A 12052-nucleotide genomic window follows, 5' to 3' on the forward strand; every position below is an offset into this window, starting at 1 on the left:
ACAGTTAGTTGCCATCATTACTCTTTTATTTGTCTTACCACCATAGTCTCTTTATCACCACTCTCCTCTTCTTGGCATTTACATTTCCCTTTTCCTGAATCCAGATTCCTAACATACAGCAGGTGTCATCCCTCCCCAAGTCTGTTTCCAGCATATTGTTTTCAGTGGGTCTTTGCAGAGCTTTGCTTGATGACAGTTTCCCCATCATATTTCTGTCTACTGGATAGGCAGGCCCTCTTTTGCCACGAGTATTTCTGATGCTATATGAATTCAGTGTCCAGCTCTTCTGCTGCAGGAAGCTTTGGCTAGAAGATTACTTCAGTGATAGGGAGTGAGCCAGTGTAGTGATTTACACAAGGAAGTTCCTGTGACAACCTTATATGAGCTTAACTACATATGGCTATGAAAGCARCGCATCCGTTCAAGGCAATGTCAGAATTGCCATTAACTTGGTCCTATGTTTTTTTTTCTTTTCTCTTTCTATGTGATGATGAATATGTAAATCAAAGGGCCACTCACCTGTCCATACACAGTCTTGTGTATTTTGTGTACGTACTTATTTAGAAGAAGAGAACACAAATAAAATCTTTCTGATAAGACAAAATAAAATATGCAAAATTTTAGTAAGTCTGTCAAAAAAATTTTTTTTTCCYGCTTTTGGCTGTATTTTTCCTCTTTACTTTTTTGTATCTGTGTTTAATTTTTCTGATTTGAGCTCTAGCTATTATGGTAGAAARTAATACAGGAATGAGTAAATATATCATTGTGTATTGACATGGGAAATAATAACAATGACAACTTGAAGGGTGGCTAGTGGTGGCTTTTAAGCCATGTGCAGCTCTTTAACAGTTGATTGCTGGAGCCTGTCCTAGAAGTATGTGCAGTAACTAGAGATGGGGTAGCTGCTGCTGTGGTGATCTGAATTCCAGGCTGTAAGGAGGAGGAGCTGGTGAAGGATGCTGAGGTGAGCACTGCCTCTGGCTTGGCCGCCCAGCTAGCTGACTCAGTAGCAGTGTAAGAGGAAACCTGGGAAGTAATTGTTATTTCTCATATATAAACTGCTTCTGGTGGTTCCCTGCAGGAGTTTGACTGCAAGAAAACTTTGGTGTATGGGTCATAGGCTTGAGCAGGTTGGTTGCCTTGGGTCTCAAAAGCTGTTTCCTCATTAAGCTCTGTTGGCAAATGTGTGCTAACTTCCTCTAGTCTGAGCTGTGTGTATAAACTGTATTAATGTGTTGTTGAGAGAAAGGGTATCCTAGCCCATACTAAGTAGCTGCGTGCTTGTTGGCTGGTGTGTAGTTCAAGCAGAGTGAGCTTGCATCTGCTTACAGAAAGATTGTGCAAGGATCTGCTTGCTCACAGTTTCCTCCTATTCTGGTACTGCAATAGTGTAAGTAGAGGTAGGTAATGTCTTGAAAGCACAGATTAGTACTGAGGAAGTAGAGAGGGAGAGATAGGGGAAGGAGGAGTATACATAGGGCTGTATTATTAGTTCCAAAATTCTTAGGTAGCCATTCTGTTCACACATGCTATATCTTACAATTTCAGCAAAGAAGTGCGGAACAGAAGTATGGCAGACAATAGCTGTATTCTGTCCATACTGTTTGGTGCTGTTTGTTAGGTCTGTTAACAGTAATGAAAAGCGAGCAGTGGATTCCCTTCCCTAGGTACACTGTGGATGGTTCCTCTAGTGGCTTCTCCTCGGTTAATGCCCCCAAGATGAGCTATGTCTTCCTTTGTAACGATACATAAGCATAAGAGGAGTGAGAGATCTGTTTGGTAGAAAAAAATTCTTTCTGTATTGTATTTGTTCTTTAAGACATAAATAGGCCTTTGTCATTTATTTTGAATGCATATTTTGCATGTTGAATTGGGTGTCAGTATGAGGAAATCAAGTATAAGCAGAAAATAACATATAATTTAAGCTGATCTTTATTGCGAAGTGAAAGAGGAAACCATAATTCTGTTAATGTAGACTTTATAGTGCAGACAGAATTTAATTCAAGACGTCTGAACTTGAGAGAAAGTGTTCATTCACAGTACTCGGCATGGAGGTGGACAGTCTGTGCAGAAGTTAAGTATTATCTGTAAACCGAAACAATCCATCCTACAGGAATTTTAATTCTAGACATAAGATTCAGATAGACTTTAGGAACTGAAATTTTGGAACTCTTGTCTTTGAGGTGAGTTAGTATTTCGGTTGGTGAGAACACAGGTCTACAACACTGATTTTGAGAGAGCAGCTGTAGAAAACACTGGTGCTGCCACTTGGCATGTAACTTGGTTTTCTTTTTTTGGACTATAGATTTCTGGACTGTATGTGGAACTGGACTACATTCTTCGTACAGGGCTTGGATGTTGAATGCTTTCCAAGTCCTGAAGCACAATATTGTTCTTATTTCAGATAGTACTAGAATCTTAAAACTGGAGCTCAATTGCAGTGCAAATTACTTGCTTTTTTTGGCCTTATTAATTGCAATATTTCCCTTAGTTCTTAGATTACAAGTGAGAGTTCAGAGGTAAAACTAGAGAGTGAAAAGGGTGCATTCCTTTCTTGGGATCTGAAAAAAAAAAAAGAACTCTGCCTTTCCTCATGTATAAATCTTGGAACTATAGGTCATTAATGGAGTCAAGTTTTTTACAGAAAGTAAGGTTCTCACAAAAAACAAATCTTTTCATTAAAGGATTTGTTTTTGATAAATTTTTTTTTTCCTTTTAACCAAGGAAATCCAATATACAATATGACAGTAATTTAAAGTTTAATGGGCATGAACCTGAAACAGAACACCAGAGGGAGAAATTTCATCCAACTTTCAGTCCTTGGAAAAAAAAAATTTTTTTCATCTCAAAAATTCATATTTAGAAGTTCTCTTGACATTTATGTAAACAAAGTCTTCCAGACTAGGAAAAAAAGAAAAATATTTATCGGGAAGTAAAGAAAATATTAAATTTAATAGAATACTCAGCTTTTATTGAATTTGAATCCATCAATAATTGAAAACTTCAATGTCGTAAGTGGATCTCTTCAGGTTACAGTCTGGGTTCATAGAATTCCTGAAATCAAAGAAACCTCGCATGCATCCTGAAAAAGAACAGTAGGTTCCAAGATGTAAGCCATTTAGTGAATCTGTATGGGTAACAGTGATCTGCTGAATAGTTTTGAGGATATAAATGCAGGCATTTCAGAGGTATAAATTAAGATCTAATACTGTTTTAGTGTTTTTCAGCTTTCCTAGAAATATCTGCATATATGCAGGTACACACTGTCATAAGAGTTTTATCAGCAATTATGCCTTTATAGTGTCTTAATTTAAAATAAGTATCACTGCATGGTAATTTTTAGAGATCTCTTTTAAGAAAAATCTAATTGGAAAAAAAAATGAAGAACCCTGTTCCTGTATTGGTCCTATTGCAGTCAGTAGCAAAACTTCATTGATTTAGAGGAGCCAGGCTTATATATATTCTGTGACTCTTAAACTGATTTTCATTTCACAGCATTGTACATTTCATTGTTGATTTAAAAAAGAAATAAACAGCAATAATACAGAAGTTAATCTGTGTACTTTACATTAACTAAATTAGTATATGTAATTGTATGTAGTTCTTCTGATTTAAAAGTCAGCAACATTTAACAGTTCTAGACTGTTAAAAAATTTTTAAGATATAATTCATGGTGACAATTAAAATGATTATAACAGATTAAAGCTGTTGATTCTTGTTTTGATTACTAGTGTAATTGTATGATATATGTTACACTTAGAAGTCTATTTTTATGTATGCCTGAGAAGTCAATAAAATTTGACATCCTGGTATATGTATTTCTGTTTGTTAATAATGAAGAAAATGTTCAGCTAAAAAATTCTGAATATATAACCTAAATATAAATAAATTTCCCTTATCTGTAGATATTATTTCTGTCTTCTAGGTTGGATCTTTTCCCTTTTATGTAGTCCTGATTCTTTGGTCAAATGAAAGAGTGAAAGAACCTAGTTCTTTTCAAATGTTCTTTTCAATGCATGGCTAGTCTACTTCTCATCTTACTTTTCTTTTTTTCCCCTCTGTGTAGAGTTTAATTGTAGTTATAAACTGGCCTTTTGCTAATCATAGGTGGAAATGTTATCTGCAGCTATGCGTGGCCTAAAGTATGTCACAAAATAACCAACAGAAATTATTTAAGGAGCAGTAAGCAAGAGCACGGGCAACTTCTGATAGAACTCTCCCATGCTTGTCTGCTGCATGAGGAGTGATTCATTTCTTGAAGTAAATACTTGGCAATTCTAATGTGGGATTTACTTGTAGAAACTGTGAGTTTATAATACTTTTTAACAGAAGCTTCATATTCTGCATAGCAAGAACTCAAATAGCTTTGTCCATTACTCTGTTTCTCTGTTTCTGTCAAATACTAAGGTTACAAGAGTGCTTGCTTGTTAAGAGAGTGATTTTAATCAGACTTTGGTCTGTTTCACTTCTGCTTCAGACTGGCTAGAATTTGGAATACTTATGTATCTACACTGCTTTTTCTGATTTTTGTCAGATTTTTGTCATACCTGATCTGTGTTACTTGAGGCTTACTGGTATTTGAGAGAATAGGAACAATGGATCATTGTACCAAATTTTTTCTTTTCTGTTGAAATCAGTAATCTTCTTGAGAATATGTTCAGACAGTTGCAAGCGGTCAGGTTATCACAGCTTGGCTGAGCGAAGAAAGCATGTGTAAAATGAAACTTGTAGACAGTCTTGAGAAAGTTATCTTCTGGATCGAGCTTTGTTGATTGAAGACTATTTCCTACCTACTTGTCACTGCTGTCAGAGCTCTGCTGTCAGAAGGAGTTTTAAGAGTTTGCCCAAATCAACATCACACCAGGTCAGCTGGGTCAGCTCAGGCTACTTGCATTGGCTTTTTAAACTAATTTGCCTTCTTATTACCGTAATGGATTACGGTGGGGGTTCGTACCATCCCTTCTTTCAGCAGAAGTGTCGGGGTGCTAACCTCCAGCTGCCTGCCTGTGGTGACCATTTGGGAACCATACTGTCTTCATCTGGCGCAGCTGCCTGAAAGTTGAACATCTGTCCCCAGCCTTAGAGCACCGTGAAGAGGCTGAAGCTAACGCATTTCACTTTGTGATTGCCACAGACGAGAGCATTCGTATTAAGGTGGTTTAAGCTAACAGTGTTTTGCTTTGTGGTTGTAATGATGAGGTGTGCACACAAGTAGTTACTGCAAACTCAGCTGACAAGGACTAGTGTGTCAAGCCATGCTAACTTGATCACTCTTGATCATTTGCACATGCTTGAGTCTGCTTTTGGGCACTGAGGTTATGATTTAAAGATAGCTGATACCAATGAAAATATCTGTTGGTTTGAACAGGTTTTGTAACACGCTCGAGGTGAGCTGTCTATGGTAGTATTATGTTGTGTCAAGGAATTATTATGAACTGGTTGACAACTGAGAAGGGTCCTGGAATTTAATGGCTTCATGAAATTACATATCTGCCTTGAATAACACTGTGATCGAGGATAGCTGTCTTTTTTTTTCTGTCAGTTTTCAATTTGACTACAATACTTGTGCCATCTTGAATTTATGGATATCATGGGTAGAGTTTGTAGGTTTACATTTTGGGGGCAGTTTCCAGCTAAACGTATCTTTCCTGACAGAATATTGCATTTAATTTTTTTCCCTGTTTAATAAGCCAGTGACGCTTACCAGTTTGAAATTTAATGAGAAACAAGTTTAGGAGTTAAAACATTTTGTCAAGAAATTTTCACTGCATGTGAGATTTTAAATAGTGTAGTAAAATAAGTTGCTGTAGAAGAAATGTCTGTATAAAGCAAATGTTGTTAAGACTGTATGTTTGGATTTGAAAAATATAGTACTGTGTGCAAATGTTTAGTTAAGATTTGGGGTCTGTTTTTGATTTTTTTAATACATACATCATTTCCAAAGACATAAATATTTACTGCTTTCTCACATTCCTGTAATATCAGTGATGTTCTGTTTCTCTAGGCAGTTTTATCTAAATGATTTGTTGATTTGTTTTTTAATGTTACTGATTTAATATACCTGTACTATAATTTTCTAGGTATTTCTGCAGCCATCTTTAAGTGAGCTGGAGTGTCTTATTGCAACACAAAAATCTGAAATTGAGCTTTTACAGGAAAAATTGAAAAAAGCAAGTCTTAACCTAGCAGAGCACAATCTGCACATGACAGATATCCTGGAAAGCAAAAATGTGAGGACTGAAAGAAAGCATGAGGTACGATAGTTTTATTGTCTTGTGTATTTGTGTCTAAGTGAGGCTGGTAAACCAAACATTTTTGCTCAAGGGTCCAGATAATAATTTTAATATTTGTTGATGCTGCTTATAATTCTGGAAGCTTGTTTGAATGGTTCTTGTGTTATCTGCCAAAGACTTGTTAAAATAGCTGTTGGGAGTAGAAAGTTTTACCTTATTAAATACTGAATAAGGGATTCTTAATTAAATGAAATATTTGAAGGCTAAATTCTTTGTAGGTTTGTTAAAATGAATATTTATTAAGTATTTTATGCCGTTTACTAGAATGACCATCTTTCCCTGAAAGGGAAATGAGGGAAATACAAACAAAAAAATACTATGAGTGATTCAGATTTTTTTTTTTTCAAAATAGTATTTTTTTCTATGAACAAAAATTATGTCCTTTTGACGTTTATATTTTGGACTTTTATTACTCTGTGTAATGCTGCACTCTCTCTTTCACTATGACTTATTATTAAATTTAGGCTCCAGGTAGCAGTAACAACTGTAAACTATAGCTAACAAAGAAGATAAGAAAATAATTCTACAATTAAATTGGTTTTTGAGATTAGTATAAGCCATTCTGTTGCCAGTGTGTTTCACGTCTTCCCCATTAAATTTTTTTTGTTGTGATTTTGTAGAATATAGGAAACTTGCAAGACGCTTATATAACAAGGAAGCAAATAGGAACACCATTCTGTGTGGTATAAGTAGTCTATGATGGTGGCATATCAARTTCTGCTTCCTTAGAAATCTCATCTTCTTCCCATATTTGGTATCTTGTGCCATTTGCTTTGAAAAACTGTATGGCTTATTCTGCCCCAGTATCTTGCACTGTCCTGCACCTATTTTTGGGAAAGAAATACTTTAAAACATTTTTTAGGGACACTTAAAACTTTGTATTTGTCTGTCCAGCAAGAAACAGTGGTTGTCATAGCTTTTGGAATATGGACTGTACTTCATAGGGTTATTAAGAAAAATATCATTGATGCTGAGACTGTCCAGAATATCTAGTTTTCCTGAGCTGTTCATTAGATAGCTAAATCAGAGTAGTTTGTTTTTATTATCGTGTTCTAGTGTCTCACTTTCCTTTTCTATGTCATTAACATTACACTGAGGAAAAAAGTAATGAGTGACGTGTTTGCCCCAGAGTGATCATCACTGTGTCACAAATAAAGCAGTTACACTATTTGAAATAAACCTAATTACTAACATTTAAATCCTATTACAGAGAATCTTTTTTCTAGTTTGATATGTAGATCCAGTCATGCTCCTCTAATACTCTATTTTAGAACTGCTTGRTATGTGCACATTTCCGTATGTGCCCTTAGTCTACCCAGGCTTTGGGAAATAAATTGAAAGGTCTACAAAGCCTTTGTTTTTAGGCAGGATGGTAAGGAAAATTATAGAAACATTCTGGCTTTAGGATCACAAAATACACGTTAAAAAAAGTAAGCATTCTTAATGAAATGCATTGCTGTTACCACTGATTTTCCCTCGCGATGCAGGATCTTTCCATTACCTTCTTGTTCAGTCTTTTAGGACAAAAATATCAGGACAGGAGTTATTATCATGTGATTTGAGAGGAAGAATACCTCGGATACCAAGCACTTTTTTTTTTTTTAAACAGTGACAATTCTGTTTGCTTCACAAAGACTCCATCATGTTACCTCTTCATCCTTCTTTAAATGTATTCCCAGTAAACAGAGAACAAATAAGCATGTAATCACTTCTCATCAAAATGACAGTGCTTTGATTACTTTCTGCTATAAAAAGCCAAAAATTTTGAAATATGAAATAATAGGAAAACTTTTCAAAAAAGCTTTTGTCCTGGGACAAAGCAAAAACGTGTGACTAGCATGATACATTGGGACATTTGGCCATGTCACTGGACACTTCCACCTATTTTGGTTCTGCAGAATGCATTGTTACACGTGTAGGCTCGTGCTGATTTTTGTGAATTGCAGAAACCTAAATCCCACACCTACAGTGATATATGGCAATGAAAACAACTTCTTCTGTGAGACAGATGATGTGGTGGCTAAAAGCTTTGTTAAATGTGCATGTGCGGTGTCATTTTTCTTGATGTTGTTAAGTGCATACTTAGAGGCAACTGTAACCCTCTTATTCCAGTCTCTGTGGAAAGTGGTATAGCTGATTGCCATTTTGTATGAAGACTTAGGAGTCAGTTGCTTGATCTTCCTAGAGCTCTTTTTGGAGCTAAAACTTTATAACTCTATGAGTTATGATTTCTGTTACCTGATTAATCTGCCATCCACATGTTTGCTGGCAGATTCAGTAACACAGACCTTATTTTTTTTTTATATCTAAGCTTTGAAATACCACCAAGTAGATCTCAAACTTGCCATTGTATGATGCATAGGAGTTATAATTGTCTCTTATTGATATACATTCTGTAGCATTCTTCTAAGTATTTATATAATTTCAGGTAAATAAATCTTTCTCTTAAAAGGCATGAGTTAACTTGTAATACTGATAAAGTTCATGTTGAAACACAGTTAATCAAAAACCTGATTTGTTTTTTCTCTCCTAAAAGAAACTGAAGCTTGCACTCTGTCAGCCTATGGCTCAGTTCCTAGTGTTTCTATTTCTTCAACTGATAAAAAAAATTAAGATTTCTGACCACTGTCTTCAGTGCTGTATCCCGGCAAACATTGATCTTATCTATGTGTTGCAGAGTTCTCCAAGACATTTCTATAAGAGTCCCAGCTTCCTTGCATTTTTCTGTTTTGGGACTCCATCCAACACATAACATGTTGAATTTAAGAACCTGACTATTCCCTACCTCTCCCCACAGTGTCTTTCCTGGTGCAGACTTGCAATAGGAGGTTGTTTAAAAAGCATATTTTCTTTTTTCTACTTCTTGTTCTTGCATTAATAGTTAAACATGTATGTGTCACATCTACTTGCCAGCCGTTTCTTCACATTACATCTTCTGTCACAAAGTTTTGTTTCTGTTAATACTGGGGAGTGTATATATTTCTGTTTATTCTGTTGTTTGGTTCAGTCTTTTGCAATCATGCTTTAGGATCATTTGACTGTAAGTCTTTTGTTGTTACAGTTTCCTGACTTCAATTAATATTCTTACAATGTTCTTCTATTAATTCTTCAAATTTAATTTTTAAAAAATGTTTAGAACATTGCAATTTGAGTATATTTTWAATCCAAATGTGTGCAAATTTGCTATACAATTTGAGGATTGAATTACAAATTAAATCCTTAAACCTGGCAACAGCAGCAGCAAAGTTTGTAGTTGTGAGATTATTACAGATGCCATCCTCCAGACTGAGTTTTGCAGCAGCCCCAGGCAATCAAATGACAGTATGTTTTACARCACAGTCTTTTCTGTGTTGGTAGAAAAATTAAACTGTTTGCTTCCATAACAAAGATTGCCTTCAAACTACCTGTGTGCAGCTCCAGATCCCAGACCCAGCTCCTTTTCTCCACAGACCTCTACTCTGATCACTAAACAGGTACAAACAGATTCAAAAAGTAGCTTGTTTAGTAGTGCACATCACTGATCCTACCTGTTCTCACAGGACACTATTTCTATGTCTGTCAATAATTAGAATATTCTCTATTTATCTTGGCCCTGTACTTCCACAGTAAGAAGATTCACAGCATAATCCCAGGCAGCTATACAAAAAGACTATTACATAAAGAAAACCTGTTATGTAATCATTGTATTTGATCACCTTTGATTAAAGCAACAAGACTGTGAGGCTTATTAATCTTCCAATATAGTGTTCCTTTTTTTCCCTCTTTCTCCATTCTACTTCAGAGCCTCTCTACCCAGTTTCCCTTGCTGGTCAAATGGTCTTTGGTCCACTTATTTTCCTTTGCTGCCCTTCTCTGTGACAACAAGTGCAATGCTTTGACCTTGATTTCAGAGAAATTGTGTATTTTCCAAGTCTTCCCTATGCATAAATGAAGTTTAACCAGGAGTTAATTTACTGTTTCTAGAAAAGTAGTACACCCTGTATTCTTAGGGAAAATGCGTGGGGTATGCAATAATTATGAAATCTGGAAGATAACAAATTTTATTTAAAGTATTCACTTTATTCAAGAAATTTGGGATTTTGAGGGTGACTGAAATTTTTTCATACTTTGATTTTGGGGTGTTTGGCTCCAGACAACTGAAGGGAACCTGGTTTTGTGCACTAAATGCTTTTCTATTAATATCAGTATCTAATAACTAAAGTTAACTTCTGGGTATCTCAATCGAAATTATTAGAAACAAAAATTAGTGACCTTGCTGTTTCAGGGAGATCTTCTTTTAGGCAGTACAATACTAAACTGTTTAAAAAAAAAAAAAAAAAAAAAAAAAAACACCTTTGGAAATACTGTTGTAGATGTTCCTTAAAACTGTCTTCTATTTTCTTCTTTTATATAAAGGAACTAACAGGAATATAAAAATAAATAGAATCTGAATGTCAAAGGACATATATTGTTGTAAAACTCTCTCCAAACTTTGTACATTTTTTTTCTTCTCATGAAAGCAAATTTCTGAAATAAAAAAAAATTATCTTAGCAATATTTAGATTCTTAAATATGTAGAGCATGACATTTTTTATTTTCTCCTTTTTGGAAACCTGTTCAATTTAAAGTTGAAGCATGGACTACAGTGTTTTATAATGTTTAATGCTGAAAGGTAATGATCAAAAAATGCCAGTTTCTAATTAAGATTCTCTTTAAGATTAATTTAATGGAATAGCAGAAGTGTACAAATACATAATATTCAAGAAGACTTTATCCTGAACTCCTGTTGTTGTAAATCAGTTATTTTACAGTGAAAATGGTAGGCTCTAATAACAGTAATCACAATTTTAAGTTTTAGTTTGAATTTATTAAATGGCATTTTATATTTTGCCTTGCAGGTGTTATGTATGCATTAGTATTTCTCTATCCTTAACCAAAGTTATTAAAAAAATCAGAAAGACTAATTTCATGAGGTCTGTCTTTCTTTGCCATAAGGCCATATGACATAGAATGAACAAGAAAGCTGCCCAGTTTAAATGTTACTTTCACATATTCTTTCTCCAGATTGCTATATGAAGCTGTACATAATATAAACACATATTCTTGTCTCTAGTTAGTCACATTATAGTTAATGACCATATGGTCATTATAGTATAAGATCTACTGTCTGTTGTATTTATATTCCTCAAGCATATTGTTCCTTCAACTTCACAGTGTGTTAAACTATTTCAAAGGGAAAAAAATCCTTTCCCTCTTGTTTCTGGTTGTCCTATCAAGTGTAACCTTGGACCCTTATAGAGCAATTAGACCAGCCTCTATCCCCTCCTTTGTAATGAGGTTTCTTGCATTTCTGAGTCTATAACCCTTTAGTCTTCCCTAATGGGACATCATTATTCTGAAAGAAACAATGTAAATGTAAATGAATATTCTCATTAACGAGTCACAGAGAAACCTTTAGTGGTAGCACTGTGGTAATTCTGCTTGTTATTTCTCTGGTATTCCATGCAGATTTTTTTTTTTTTTTATAATTCATTATTAGTATTCAAAATTACTTCTTCTTTAATTCTGCATGTCTTTCATAATCCAGTGTTCCAACTAGTTCAACCATGTCCTTGTTTTATTCTCCAGGAACCACCTGTGAAACGTTCAAGGTCTCTGTCCCCAAAGAGCTCTTTTAGAGAGTCAGAGGAGCTAAAGAAGCTTAAAATAGCTGAAAGGAAGATTGAAAACTTAGAGAAGACGCTACAGCTAAAGGTGAACATTTAAAAAAAAAAACAAAA

General features: G+C 34.9%; 1 protein-coding gene across 1 annotated transcript in view; it reads left to right on the forward strand.

Moving 5' to 3' along the window:
* CNTLN (centlein) overlaps positions 1-12052 on the forward strand; it is a 201423-nt gene that overhangs the window by 84677 nt on the left and 104694 nt on the right. Inside the window, exons 10-11 of the mRNA XM_026073572.1 lie at positions 6081-6254; positions 11901-12026. Coding sequence (XP_025929357.1) covers positions 6081-6254; positions 11901-12026 — 300 coding nt within the window. The remainder of the gene's footprint in view (positions 1-6080; positions 6255-11900; positions 12027-12052) is intronic.

This window comes from Apteryx rowi, unplaced genomic scaffold, assembly GCF_003343035.1.
Source record: "Apteryx rowi isolate R43461 unplaced genomic scaffold, aptRow1 scaffold_37, whole genome shotgun sequence".
Lineage (NCBI taxonomy): Eukaryota > Metazoa > Chordata > Aves > Apterygiformes > Apterygidae > Apteryx > Apteryx rowi.